Source organism: Homalodisca vitripennis, chromosome 3 (genome assembly GCF_021130785.1).
Source record: "Homalodisca vitripennis isolate AUS2020 chromosome 3, UT_GWSS_2.1, whole genome shotgun sequence".
Taxonomy (NCBI): Eukaryota; Metazoa; Arthropoda; class Insecta; order Hemiptera; family Cicadellidae; genus Homalodisca; species Homalodisca vitripennis.
In genome coordinates, this window is record NC_060209.1 from 150,844,722 (window position 1) to 150,857,342 (window position 12,621).

The 12,621-nt window shown below is 32.5% G+C and overlaps 1 protein-coding gene across 1 annotated transcript in view; it reads right to left on the reverse strand.

The window, feature by feature from the left end:
• The window catches only part of LOC124358398 (protein O-mannosyl-transferase TMTC1-like), a 79,871-nt gene that overhangs the window by 22,030 nt on the left and 45,220 nt on the right, over nucleotides 1-12,621 (reverse strand). The window contains exons 7-8 of the mRNA XM_046810700.1: nucleotides 11,112-11,215; nucleotides 7,512-7,701 (exon numbers count right to left, since the gene is read on the reverse strand). Coding sequence (XP_046666656.1) covers nucleotides 7,512-7,701; nucleotides 11,112-11,215 — 294 coding nt within the window. The remainder of the gene's footprint in view (nucleotides 1-7,511; nucleotides 7,702-11,111; nucleotides 11,216-12,621) is intronic.

Genomic DNA, 12,621 nt, shown 5'->3' on the forward strand with positions numbered 1-12,621 from the left:
CAATTTCATTTTGAAAACAGGGTTAACCCTAGAACTGGCGGTCATTTCATCCTGTAGTGTCGGGCTGTTTTGGAGCTTCGCGCAAGGTTTTTTTAAAAAAATTATTAAAAATATAAAATAAAAGCAATATAAATAAGAGTATATATTTTTGTGTTCAGAATTAAACGTAGAATTGCACTATATTGTAAAATTAACCATCAAAAATTTTCTAATAAACACTTTTTTTAATCAAATATAAAATTTACGAAAAATATTTCTTAAATTTGGGGGGGACCATACCTAGCAAATGAAGTTATAGTGAGAAATATTTATAAGTGAGATAGCCATTCTGTGTCAAATTTTATCTAGTTTCAGAAAAACATAAACATTATACACATTTATGAAAGCATCATAAAGCTATAGAACAAAAAGCAGCGATGCGTATAAATTCTGAAAATCGGGTGTACACGTAAGACTTTGGTAAAACAAGTTTTGCTAATACATTTATCTATGAATACATGTTATTTTGCATATTTTATTACTTAGAATAAAATAGAATATACAGTAGTAATGAAATAATAACCATAAATTATTTTTTGAAAAGTAAAAAAAGTTAAATTTTGCCATTATTCAAAAATTTTGCGAAAAATTTTCATTCAGCAAAATATAAAATAGTTTCTAAAGCTTGTACTATATCAAAATTTATAAATTTATGGTTTATAAGTAATAGGAAATATTATGTAGTTAGAAAACTATAAATATAACTAAAGATATTGAAAAAATATAGAATAACCCAAACAGTTATTATATATAACCAAAGAAATTACAGGAAATATATATTTTATTGTGAAAACTATCTATTTACCAAAAATAAATAGTTACTTCAGAGCTAAAAGAGTGCTATAAATAACGTTTTAGTAAGTGAAAACAATAACAAACTATGTGAAATGAATTTTAGCCAAGTCATTTTGCCATAGCCTACACAAAGCCGGTAATTTCTCAAACATATTTCAGTAAATAGAAATTGATTTATTCTAAAATATATATGTTTACACTACTACGACATCAAACAACACACTACACATTAAATACGACACTAAAACACGCGTAAAACTATTAAAACTTACAAATATCCACAGCTCGGCACGAAAGTAATACAGAACGGCAGCGGCAATATGGCGGTCACAACAAACGGCGTCGCGTTTTCTTTTACGTTCAAAATAACAAGCTTGCTACGTCATAACCATAATACAAAGAGGAATAAAACTCATCTGTTCCTTAGCATTTTTCTTCCCGAATCCAATGGTGCATGAATTATATCGATACGTTACCGGAGTATATTATAAAAAGTAATTATACGAGGGAATGTTTGACCGACAAAATTTTGACGGTTAACACCACAAAAGCGGCATTAACCGACATAATTATGTCGATTAACAGTTCTAGGGTTAATATAAAATCCTGTTTGGAATCCTGTAATCCTTATAAACATGGGCTATCACCTGTCTAAACGTCTATTGTACGAGTACTTATTTTTCTTGACTTTGAAGGGTGGTAAAAACGTAGTTACTATCTGCTTGTCATAAGCCAAGATCATAAATATGTTGGATATTTGAGTGTTAAGGGTTTTTTAAGAGCCTTGCTGCGTAGCCCGGCGGGATTTTCGAAAAATGAATGGGCATACATGATAACTAAGGACCATAATAATGTAAACGTACGAATTCAGCACAATCGGTCCAGTATTTTCTCGTGATTGAGTATAATATACACAAACACACAGAGCGATAACATTAGATTTTTTTATAATACGAGTAGTATAGGCTTTATTTTCATAGTTAGGTTGCATGTGTTACACAAATATTTCTTACTCTAAAAGGGTTTGTATTTAGATTAAAAATAGTAAATAAATGATAAGAAGGAAACTTGCTAGAGCCAAATAGTTCCAGAGTGATGGCTATGTGGCATATGCTAGTAGTCTTCAATAGTATTTCAGCCACTTACATGCAGATTGCAAAGCAAGGCAAAAGAAACGCCAACCTAATGGGGTGCCCAGAAGTTTTAAAACCACATCCACCTGTCGAAACGTTCACGACGACGAACGAATGCAGTAATTACTCCGGAAGTGAGTCGTTCTACCAATATTTTAATGACTTTCCAGTTGATTTTATCGCCACAAAATATTTATGATTTATTGTTAAGCAATAATTTACTATTTAAAATTGAAATAAATACCATTTTGGAATGAGTAATATTTTTAACAATTACCAATAATTTCCAATATTCTTGCCAATCACATCAACCCCCATCCTTTTGTGATCATGACTGAATATTAATTACCACCATGTACAAAGACTTGAAAGTGTACAGATAAACAACTATTTACTAAGTGATGGTTTCTATCGTAGTCGATCGTTCTAGTGAAACTCTATACTTTTGATTGAATTAAAATATAATAACAATATAAGAACTCTTTTTGAAGTTTATTTAATTCTTATAAAACTCTCATTTTAAAAACTTGTCTGTGGAATGGAAATAGAATGTAGGAGAATCACTTGTTGCTATAGGGGGGTTTTCGCAAACTACCAAATTACGAGAGCTTATATGTCATTAACGGTATCAGAGAGCAAAAAACCTCCAAAAACTACAAATTTTGAACATTTTATTAGCTTAAATTGTCTATGCGTGTCTAAACTGGTAGCCCCAACCCCTTCTGAGATATATGCGAAAAACCAAAGCGACCTCTGAACCCCCTCTCCCTTTATCCCCCACTCCTAGGATTGATGGATTATTCTGTGTTATACTATGAGGCACCCCGATCAACATCGCTTAGTTGGGTTTCCCGCGTAATTACTTTTTACAATAATTCGTTGACTGGGGTATACACAGATTTCATTAAATGAAAAAGAAGAACTCGTATTGCTTGGCGGCCATTGCGAAGTGCAAAATGTAATACCCTAGCTTAGGTAAAATTGAAGAATATTTTTTTTAAATCCAAAATACTTGTTAAGGGACAATTTAATGCATTTTAAACAATGAATTGTCAAGAGGTGCTCGACAAAGCCATTATATCATACTATGAATATTTGATAATGCAATTAGATGAGAGAAATTATTTAAATCAGTGTCTATGAAAAGGGTAGTTTTAAACTATTAATTGTGTCCTCTCTATATCAGATATCTGGGAATGTTTAATTACTGAAGCAAACCACAATCTTCCGGAACAAATATATGAAAGGGTGGTTCCCTTTGGTTACCTTCACTTTACGGCTTTAGCCTTCCGGTCAACAATTGTCGGCAGCATGCAAGGGTGAACTGCAAAGACTGAGTACCCTAGTTTCGTATTTACATTTATAACTTTGAATTTTTCTACACGCACTGATCCATCCAGCAATCCGTATTTATTAATTCAATATCTAAATTACCTCTTTTCAAAGCATTCACATTTTAAATTTTGTTCCTCAAAACATTACATAAATGAGAACAGAGAAGTTTCCTATAATAACTTATCATTTCTATGATAAAATGTTTGGTTCTCGATAATTTCACCACCAAATAAAAAGTAAAAAATTAAAGTTTGTAATCTTTAAACATGCATATTTTAAACTGTTATATAAAAAGGCTTATCAGTTCAGTTTTACTTTTAATTCAGTAATGACAGCACGATATTGAAATAATAGCTATCTTTTGAAACAAATCACTTAACGTTAAACAAGTCCATGATAATTCAATGTCTAAAATAATTTATATTACAAATTGTTAAGTATATAACGAATTATTGTAGTAATTAATTAAAAAATGCTTCATATACATTTTGTGTGTAGTTTGAATTAGATATCTATTTATTCTTATTTTTTAACTACTTTTGAAGAGGATATATAGTGTATTGTATTCATAATTTTATCTCACAGTCTTTATAAGAAAATCCCCAATTTATAATTTATTATTGGAAAAAGTAGAAAAGATCAGAAATTTTAGTACAGTCTGATTCATGGTACTTTCATATTTATGATCAGATGTTTATAATACCTACAAATGGATACATGTTATTTAAATTAATAGAAAACGATAGAATTCAAACAAAGCGCCGAGAAATAAAACGTTTGAGATTAAAATGCACCATACATTTTTATTTTGATTTAGAGCCAATAGATACATTAAAAGTCTTTGTTGGCAATTAAATTGAATTATCCTGGACTCTTGAAATAATATTCCTGCAATCAAACAATTACATAATTGTATCAAACTAAAACTGCGATCTCAGATATTTATAAAATGTATACATATACATATAAACTCCTTTGTATGTCAAAAATGTTGTTTTCTTTTTAATAATGTATCCCAAATGGGAGTTTAGCTTTGAATGGTATTGAGTTGAACTTCCTTAAAACTTCTGGGTACACAAAAATTAAGATCTTGTTGACATATATTTATTAAAAGAATTTATATTTTCTAAATGCTACAGCTCTAAAACACTTTAAATATTTCGAAATTAAATAACTTTTCAACACTTTACATCAAATTATATCTTTTTCTATGTATATCATGTAGCTAAAAGCGTAAGATTTAAAGAGCTCTAATAAATCACCTTTATTGGAGTCTCTGAACTTGAATCGTTAACCATCTGACAGCTACCAATTAAATACGCCCTGTGGTAATATAGACTATTAGAATTGTGACAATATCCAATAAGCTGTTTTAAAGCACTTAGGCAAGTTTAGGAGACAAATGAGGGAGAGGGAGACAGGTTAAGTAATACTAATGAAGCCCTCAGGGGAGTTGATTACGTGATCAAACACGTCTGCTTCTGTCACCGACAGCTTCACACCCCGCCCGTCACGACAACTGTCAACACAATTGAACTGACAACAAAACTGTCACGACTGTTCCGACCAAGTGGAGAGCCGAGCCCGACACTAATGAAGCCCGCAGGCCGCTACTTGTCTTGTCAGCCAGCCAGGCTGCGTGCCCCGACTTGTCGCATGCCTAACGACTTATCATTTCGCCCTACATCTCACGAAACAATGGAATCTTCTCGGACTAACCACTTCCATGCTGACGGGTTGAGTGTGCTTTCATATTGCATGACTGCTACTTCCACAATAGAATGTTATGCATTCTTAATGCTATATGAATGTGTCTTTCTCTTCAGGTATTTCAAGAGTTATACACTATATTACTCTGGGAGGAAAAGATAGTGGATTTGTCGTACGCAATTTCAAATACTATGAATTATAAATTGCGAAAGGGTCAATTCAAAGTGTTATTTGGAAAATATAGCATTGTGTTGTTAAATGCCTGTGATATTCTTTAGTAGACATCTTATTATTGACTGTACATCTATCGTGATTGCAAAATACTAATTGCTTTTGTAGTCTCAATGTTACTGCATTGTATAAATCCTTAAACTTCTTTTCTTACGTCACTGGGAGAAGAAAATAGGGCGTCAATCATGAGCAACTCTAATTATAAAGTAAAAATGTTTGGCAGATTATGAATGATTAGCGAAAACCTGAAGGGAATTGTTTCTAACGCCATAAATCTTCGGACAGTTGTAAGGATAATTAATGATCTTGCTGAAGAAGCTCCTACAGCTACGTTACAACGATAGCAGGAAAACTACTAAATATTAATGATAACAATCCTTCACATTAGTGGAAGCTGAAACCAGCCAACAAGTCCCTTAGTAAGCAATACATACTTTGAAACAAGTTATGGTAGGAAACATTACAAATTCATCGATTCAACTAAACCCGAATCTTAAAGTTAAAATATAGAGCCGCCAATCATGAGTTTTCATTGCCCTTGATTCTTGTTGTCCAGTCAATCCTTCTTCATTGTGACCTTCCATTGAAATTAAATACCTCCAGCGCTTTTTTTCTCAATAAGAGAGACATTAAACATCGAACAAAGATCGATCGATGCCATTAATCCCCGAGATACATGAAAAGGTGTCATGTCGAGAAACACCCCAAAATCAACAAAATGTCAGTGATAAATAGTATTGATATACTTTTTTTATCACTTATAACATATACATATACCTACTTACATCGCTTTGGTATATATTTCAAATATTGATAATGGAGACAAATTGATTGGATTTAGGTAAAAAGTAAACCTTTGATTAATTTAGCCACGAACGAGCATAGCAAAGAAATTTGCATGGTACTAGATTTGTTTAAATCGCGCCTCACAAATATAAAGCAAGTATTTAACTCATCGAATTTATCAACGGCATTAGATATACAGCCAAACCAGGGTTTCAGGTTTCAGCCCATAGTGAATGGAGTTCCTTAAGGCTCAGTCTTAAATCCTCCAATGACCTTAATGTAGCGCCTAAACCAAAGTCTGATTATAGGCCCATAATCATCTAACGATAGGCAGACAAGGGTCTAGGTATCAATGCATTGGTTTGAATTTGGGAGTGGTATAATACACACATGGTCTTCCAAGACCCAGCCATTGTCATTCACCTACTTGATATTAATTTTCTGCACCCTAACTGAAAAGATCTTTTCATATACATGTAATGCGATCGCATTTACTAACATTGCTTCAACCTAAGCGCAGTCTTTTTTGCATTGTTTTTGTCATTTACAAGACTAAGCCAACACTGTCTCACAATTACTTGTAAAATAGGCAAAGATCAGACATAGTTCCATTTGTTGTTTGGTTGAAGGACACACTAATTGAAGTTCAGCAGTTTAGTCAGAGGCGGATTTGAAAATTTGCCCCTGGGCTATACACAATTTGCCGCCCTCCCCCCCCCCCTAACACGTAGGCTTACCTTGGCACCGCGGTGGGTCGACTCGACGTCGCCGGCAGGGAGGTGGCTACGCTAAGCTTGTAATAAAATAGGTTGAATTGTCATTTGACATTGATTGTGGGTAAATTTATACCAATTGCAAAAGGTTAAATAAAATCAATCTACAATAAAATAAAATTAATGTATACAAAACTCTTTGATTTGCCTATCTTATCTTCAATTAAAAGTGATTGAGAAAACAATACAAACATAACCTATAAAAGCAGAGTAAAACCCTAACTCAAACTGAACTGATTTATTTTGGAACAGCGGCGGCGCATGGCGCATGTTGGTTGGTACCGCGGATCAGATAGTGGTGAGGGGGGGGGGCGGCAACCTGGCCTGACGGCGCCGGCGGGCTCGGCAACTTCAAACGATACCTTCAAGTCCCAGAGGGCCAGAGCTATCAGCTGACTACTTGCGGGCGATTACTGTCGCGTCCCGGAACATACCATATTTCATTAATGTTAGGACTACAAAATCAATGGTACATATTAAGCAAATGATTGCTTACACAATTCCAATTTACAAATTGTTATGTTTACAATTTATTACAAGTAATTTTTTAAAATATTTTTAACTTTTGGAATAATGTATGTTTTACATGTTTACCAAAATTTGCCGCCCCCTGAATTCTGCTATAGTCCATTCAGCCCATATGTAAATCCAGCCCTAGTGGTAGGTCCGTAAAAACAAAACGTCTGTTGACTAACTAGTTATACGGTACCTCAAACTCAGCAGCACAACGGTAGGCTAGGAGCAGACAGCAGGTGACGAACAGAGCGGTAGTGAGATTACGGCAGTCAACCAGGGATGTGACTAGAGGGATGGAGCCCATCTGCCAGTCGTGACTCAGCGTGGATGGGCAGAGCAGCAGCCACCAGTTGAATGCCGCAAGGTAGCAGAACGTCAGTAGCCTACACATTGTTATATTTGTAACATATCAGAAAAATACGCAGACAGGATGATAAAGGAATAGAATAGAATAGAAACACTTCTTTATTGAGGCGAAATTAGGACCAGATGGTCCTTTCTCACATTTAATCTTAGAAGGAAAGGATGACAGAAGGGTATGAAGGGCTGAAGTATCTACAAGTCTAACCCTTTTTATATACAGGATTATGTAGTCTAGGCAGGTGAAATATTTCCTACAACTCAACCCTCACAGGTTTGTGCATTTGAAAAACTATAAATATGATTGACTTTATATAGAGGATAGGGGGTTCATACCTATTAAGACATCTTCATATCGACCATTTGATTTCAAATACGTGTATCGTGTATTTTGTATGGATACATTATAATTTAGAAGTTTCGTATCATTGTTTCGTTTAAAATGAGCTTTTCCTACTAGAGTTTCAAGTAAATTTTAACCGTAGTTTCAACATTTGCAAAGTTTTTTTTTCATAATAATGATATTTTTCCAAAGCTATCGATCCTTTATCGAACTTATGTTAATTTCGAGAAACACTTTAAAGGGCAAATATAAAGTTTTTGTAATTCCACATACATTAACTTACTAAGAAAACCAAATTATTAAACTATCAGGCTAGGTTATTTTCGAAATGTAAACCATGGCAAAAAGCAAAATATTTTCAACCCTAGGAGAGGTAATAAAAACATTTATGTTTAAGGAACGAAATCTTAATATGAATAAATGGATCAGAATTTGAATCCAGTGTATCATAGACATTACACTGCCTTGTTTTTGGGACTTTTTAGATCTAAACGATTCGAGATGGTCAATAAATAACAATCATCGAGTAAGAAAAACAAACGTTATATATTAAGTAGATTAATAGATTATTACTATCTATATCATAATATAAGCTTTAATAAAAATAAATGTTTATTACTGTATAAAATGAATATTTCTCACTAATTCTGTTTTCAAAAATACTACAAACTGTAGGATTTGCTATTTCAATGCGTATTAAAGACAGTTTATTCCACGCTATTATTGTCTATGTAAATACTAAGTACTAATAGAATGATATGGCGTTTACTTCTTCGAAAAGCAGTGAATCGGTCCTCTACATAAGCTTTAAGTTACACTATAGAGTGTAAAGATCCGTAGGAAGTGTGGCGTATTACATACAATGATCGATGACTGAGAGATGATGTATGAGATTAGTATGATTAATTATAGGACTGTTGAAACTCATCAAAAATTTGAGTCAACTTGTTCAAGAGAATACAAAAAGAAAAAAATTAATATAGGCTACAAAAATAGTTTTGACTCTATTCAAGATTAAAATGTTAAAGTAGCATTTAAAATATATAGAGCATCATAAAAAATTAAGTGTTTGATGGATAGCACAGTTTTAAAATTAGGATTCAGTTTTTAAATTACCCCAGACAAGTTACGAAAACCAAGTATATTTTGTGGGTACTTTGGGATTATACCGACCACACCCAGACATGAATCGTTATTTGACATTTTGCTTCTACTGATTACTAGATTAGCGTAGAACAATATTTCGTCAATATAAAACAGAAATTGTCTTATCGCAAACCCCTCCCCATCCTCAGACAGAGGTCAAAGTCGAGCTGTCTAGTAGATAACGTGATTGCAGAGTATCGCCGCCCGTTCAGCTGGTTCGTCGCTTTGTTGTACTTCCGTGTTTTACCTCTACATTTGTCCAAACACAAAAATTCAACAAAAACAAACATTACCAAACTAAAACTAAACTCTTTATTGAAAAAACACTCAAAACTTGTTTTTATTCTTGATCACATTCCGCCACCCAAAATGCGAGTGCCTCCGGCCATCAGCGCGGGGCAGCACCGAAGGAAAGAAAAACATCCCTCGAGATAGTACCTATCAGTAAAATATCAAATTCTAGAGGGGCTGATCAGAAATATAAATTGAATTGTAATGGAAAGGCAATTATGTACAGTGCAAATCATATGATGCCGCGCGGCCTGCCGTAATCGGGATTCTCGAGAAAGATAAGATAACAGCGACAAAAATACCGATCACAATACCTGGAAATGCTTGTAAGTTTGTAATTTTGCAATTAAAGAGTTGTTTTTTTCGTTCTATCATGTCTATTTCTATAAATTTATATTTTTGTGTTCTTCATACTGGTGTGGTCGGTATAATCCCAAAGTACCATTTTGTGTTTCAACAGACGTATATACTGTAATTAAATATAGTGCTCAATATCTCTATTGCATAAATACAATTGAACGCTAAATGTATCTTCAATTTAATAACAAGAAATAGCCATTTACGAAAATCTATTCCACAATAAATGCCAACACAAAATATGCCCAAAGTAAAATTCCAGTGTCATGGAATATTTTAAAATTAAAACAACTTATTACTCTCGTAAAGTGGAGAAATCTGGAAGATAACAGAACACAGCGCTCTGCAGAAATAAACCACAATGATGATTGAAAGTTTACAAAAGAAGTTGGAACAACGGAAGCAAGAGAACATTGCTCGTAGAAACGTGTTAGATAAACTACCAAACATACAAAAACTTCTGCATTTGAAATATGACGAAGTAAGTTTTGTCAAGAGAGAGCGATATTACATTCAATCGTAATCCGTGCATCAGATTTCCCGCTATATAAACAATTGAATTTAGTAAGATGCTTCTATTTTATTTACGTGAATAAACATGCTGAATAATTTATATGCTATTTCAATATTGTTTCGTACTACTATATGTATTGTTCTTCGTTAGACATTTTTAAGCATTTACGAATATTTATTTATAAGTATCTGAAAGTATAATAATTCATATTAAGATATATGAAAAAACCAACATCATATTTTTTCTCCAAGAAAGCATTTAATATAATTTTGTGCCTGTCTCTTCAATAATTCTAGTACTTTTCAGCGATAATTAGGTGTAAAAACAATCAGTACTTGTAAAATATCATAGTAATGTTTATTTTACATTTTTGTAATAATAGTTATTTTGGATAAAAGATGTCACTTCTATTATTCTGTCCTATAGCAAAGTTATTTGTGTGTATATTTGTGTATATCATTTGTACATAATTTGATCATAATAAAAGTTAAACGTTACTATTTTTGTGTGAATTTAATAAACATTTACAATTATCGTTTTTTCATGTGACATGCTATGTGTGTTTGTTTTCAATGTTTATATTTGAACTTATTGTACTACATATACTCATAAAATATTAAAAATTAATTTGAGTAATTTAATTTGAAATTCTAATTTGTATTAAAATTTCAAATTTTTAACAAATTAAATAGATCAGTTTTAAAATTGTGTATACGGGGAAACTACTGTGGGTATCACCTTAGTTAATTAAATAACTAAAGTAAAATAGAATATACGCTTACCGAACGTAGGAGCAAGGATGGAAAGCGGTGGGGTTGTCCTGGCTTGAGAACTTAGGGAGGGAGCCTTGCAGCATTGCCAGTCTGAATGCCAACAAAACACAGGCCTGTGTACAGAGAACACATTGGTTTGAGGGCTATCAGGTAAATGGTACACAAATATTAGCTTAGTCTGAATGGTATATTACGCTGTGTAGCATAGTGCATATTTGAACATTCTACAAAATAATGGTGTTGTTCATTTTAAACGAGATTTGAAACTAAGTAACATTTATTACAAATTTGAATTATTATTATAAAATACTATTTTAATCGTAAAATGTCTGATTTAATAAATGTAAGCTTTAATTATAGGAAAAAAGTACCTACGTTACTTTGCACCCACTTTTCCTAGTAAAAGTTTTAATATTTTTATGGTGTAAAATTTAAATTACACAGCAATAGATTTATATACACTGTTTTTTATTATATTACATGTGCTAAAGGAAAATATATGACCGCACCTATTCGTTTAACTAATATATATACATATTCAATTTGTATATAGTAAATATACTACCTAAACCATTTTCAAATACTTAAAAAGCATTGGAATTTTTACTTTGTAAAGTTGAACTTTAAAACTGTGCAGTACTTTAAATATACTCGTACTTTTCCGTGACATAATAAAATCATAATGACGTCTTTTAGTTTCGTATTGACGTATTAAATAGTTTATTAATATTTCATGAAACTATCTACGTTATTTCTGTCCGTAACAATACATTCTTCTTAAATGTATAAAAATGACAATAGTTATATTTTATTTTAATAAACCGGGAGTATCGAAGGATACGAAAGAATGTAACATTTATCGCACAGACAGATAAACATGTAAACGAACTGTTCTTTTACCTTATGGACCCAAAATCTATAGAGTCCTTCCTTAGACCAAAATGAACGGATGTACCAAGCTACAAGTCTATGGGATCTTTTTATCTAAAGTTTATTGGACAGAGGCACCGACAAAGTCAATTTTAATAAAGTACTGCCGGGCCCCTTAATTAAGTTGGACGAAGTCCACTTCACCAGAAAAGAGCCGTATCCTACGTAAAAAAAATATAGGTTGGGTAGATTTAGAAAATTAATTGTATTTTAAAGTTGATAAGTAATTCAGGTTTCCAATCTATTTTATTTGTGTGCATTGGTCTCAGTTTGAACAAGTTCTGGTTCATTCTCATGAATTTAATTAAAACAGTTCCCGTTGTTAGACTGTCTAACAAAGCTTGAAGTAGGATATGATGGACTATTATTTTAACGCCAAACACTCTAGCTCTTTCGAACTGCGAATTTATATTTTGTCGTTTGACAAATAAGAAAGGTATTATTGATTAGAAAATGTTAAATACAATACTTCACGAATATCAAATATATATTTCATTTCACTCATTAATATGGATGTCATGTTCACCTGTACCATAAATTAATTTTACATGATTTTAATTGCCATGTCAGGTTTGCAACATATTTCGTT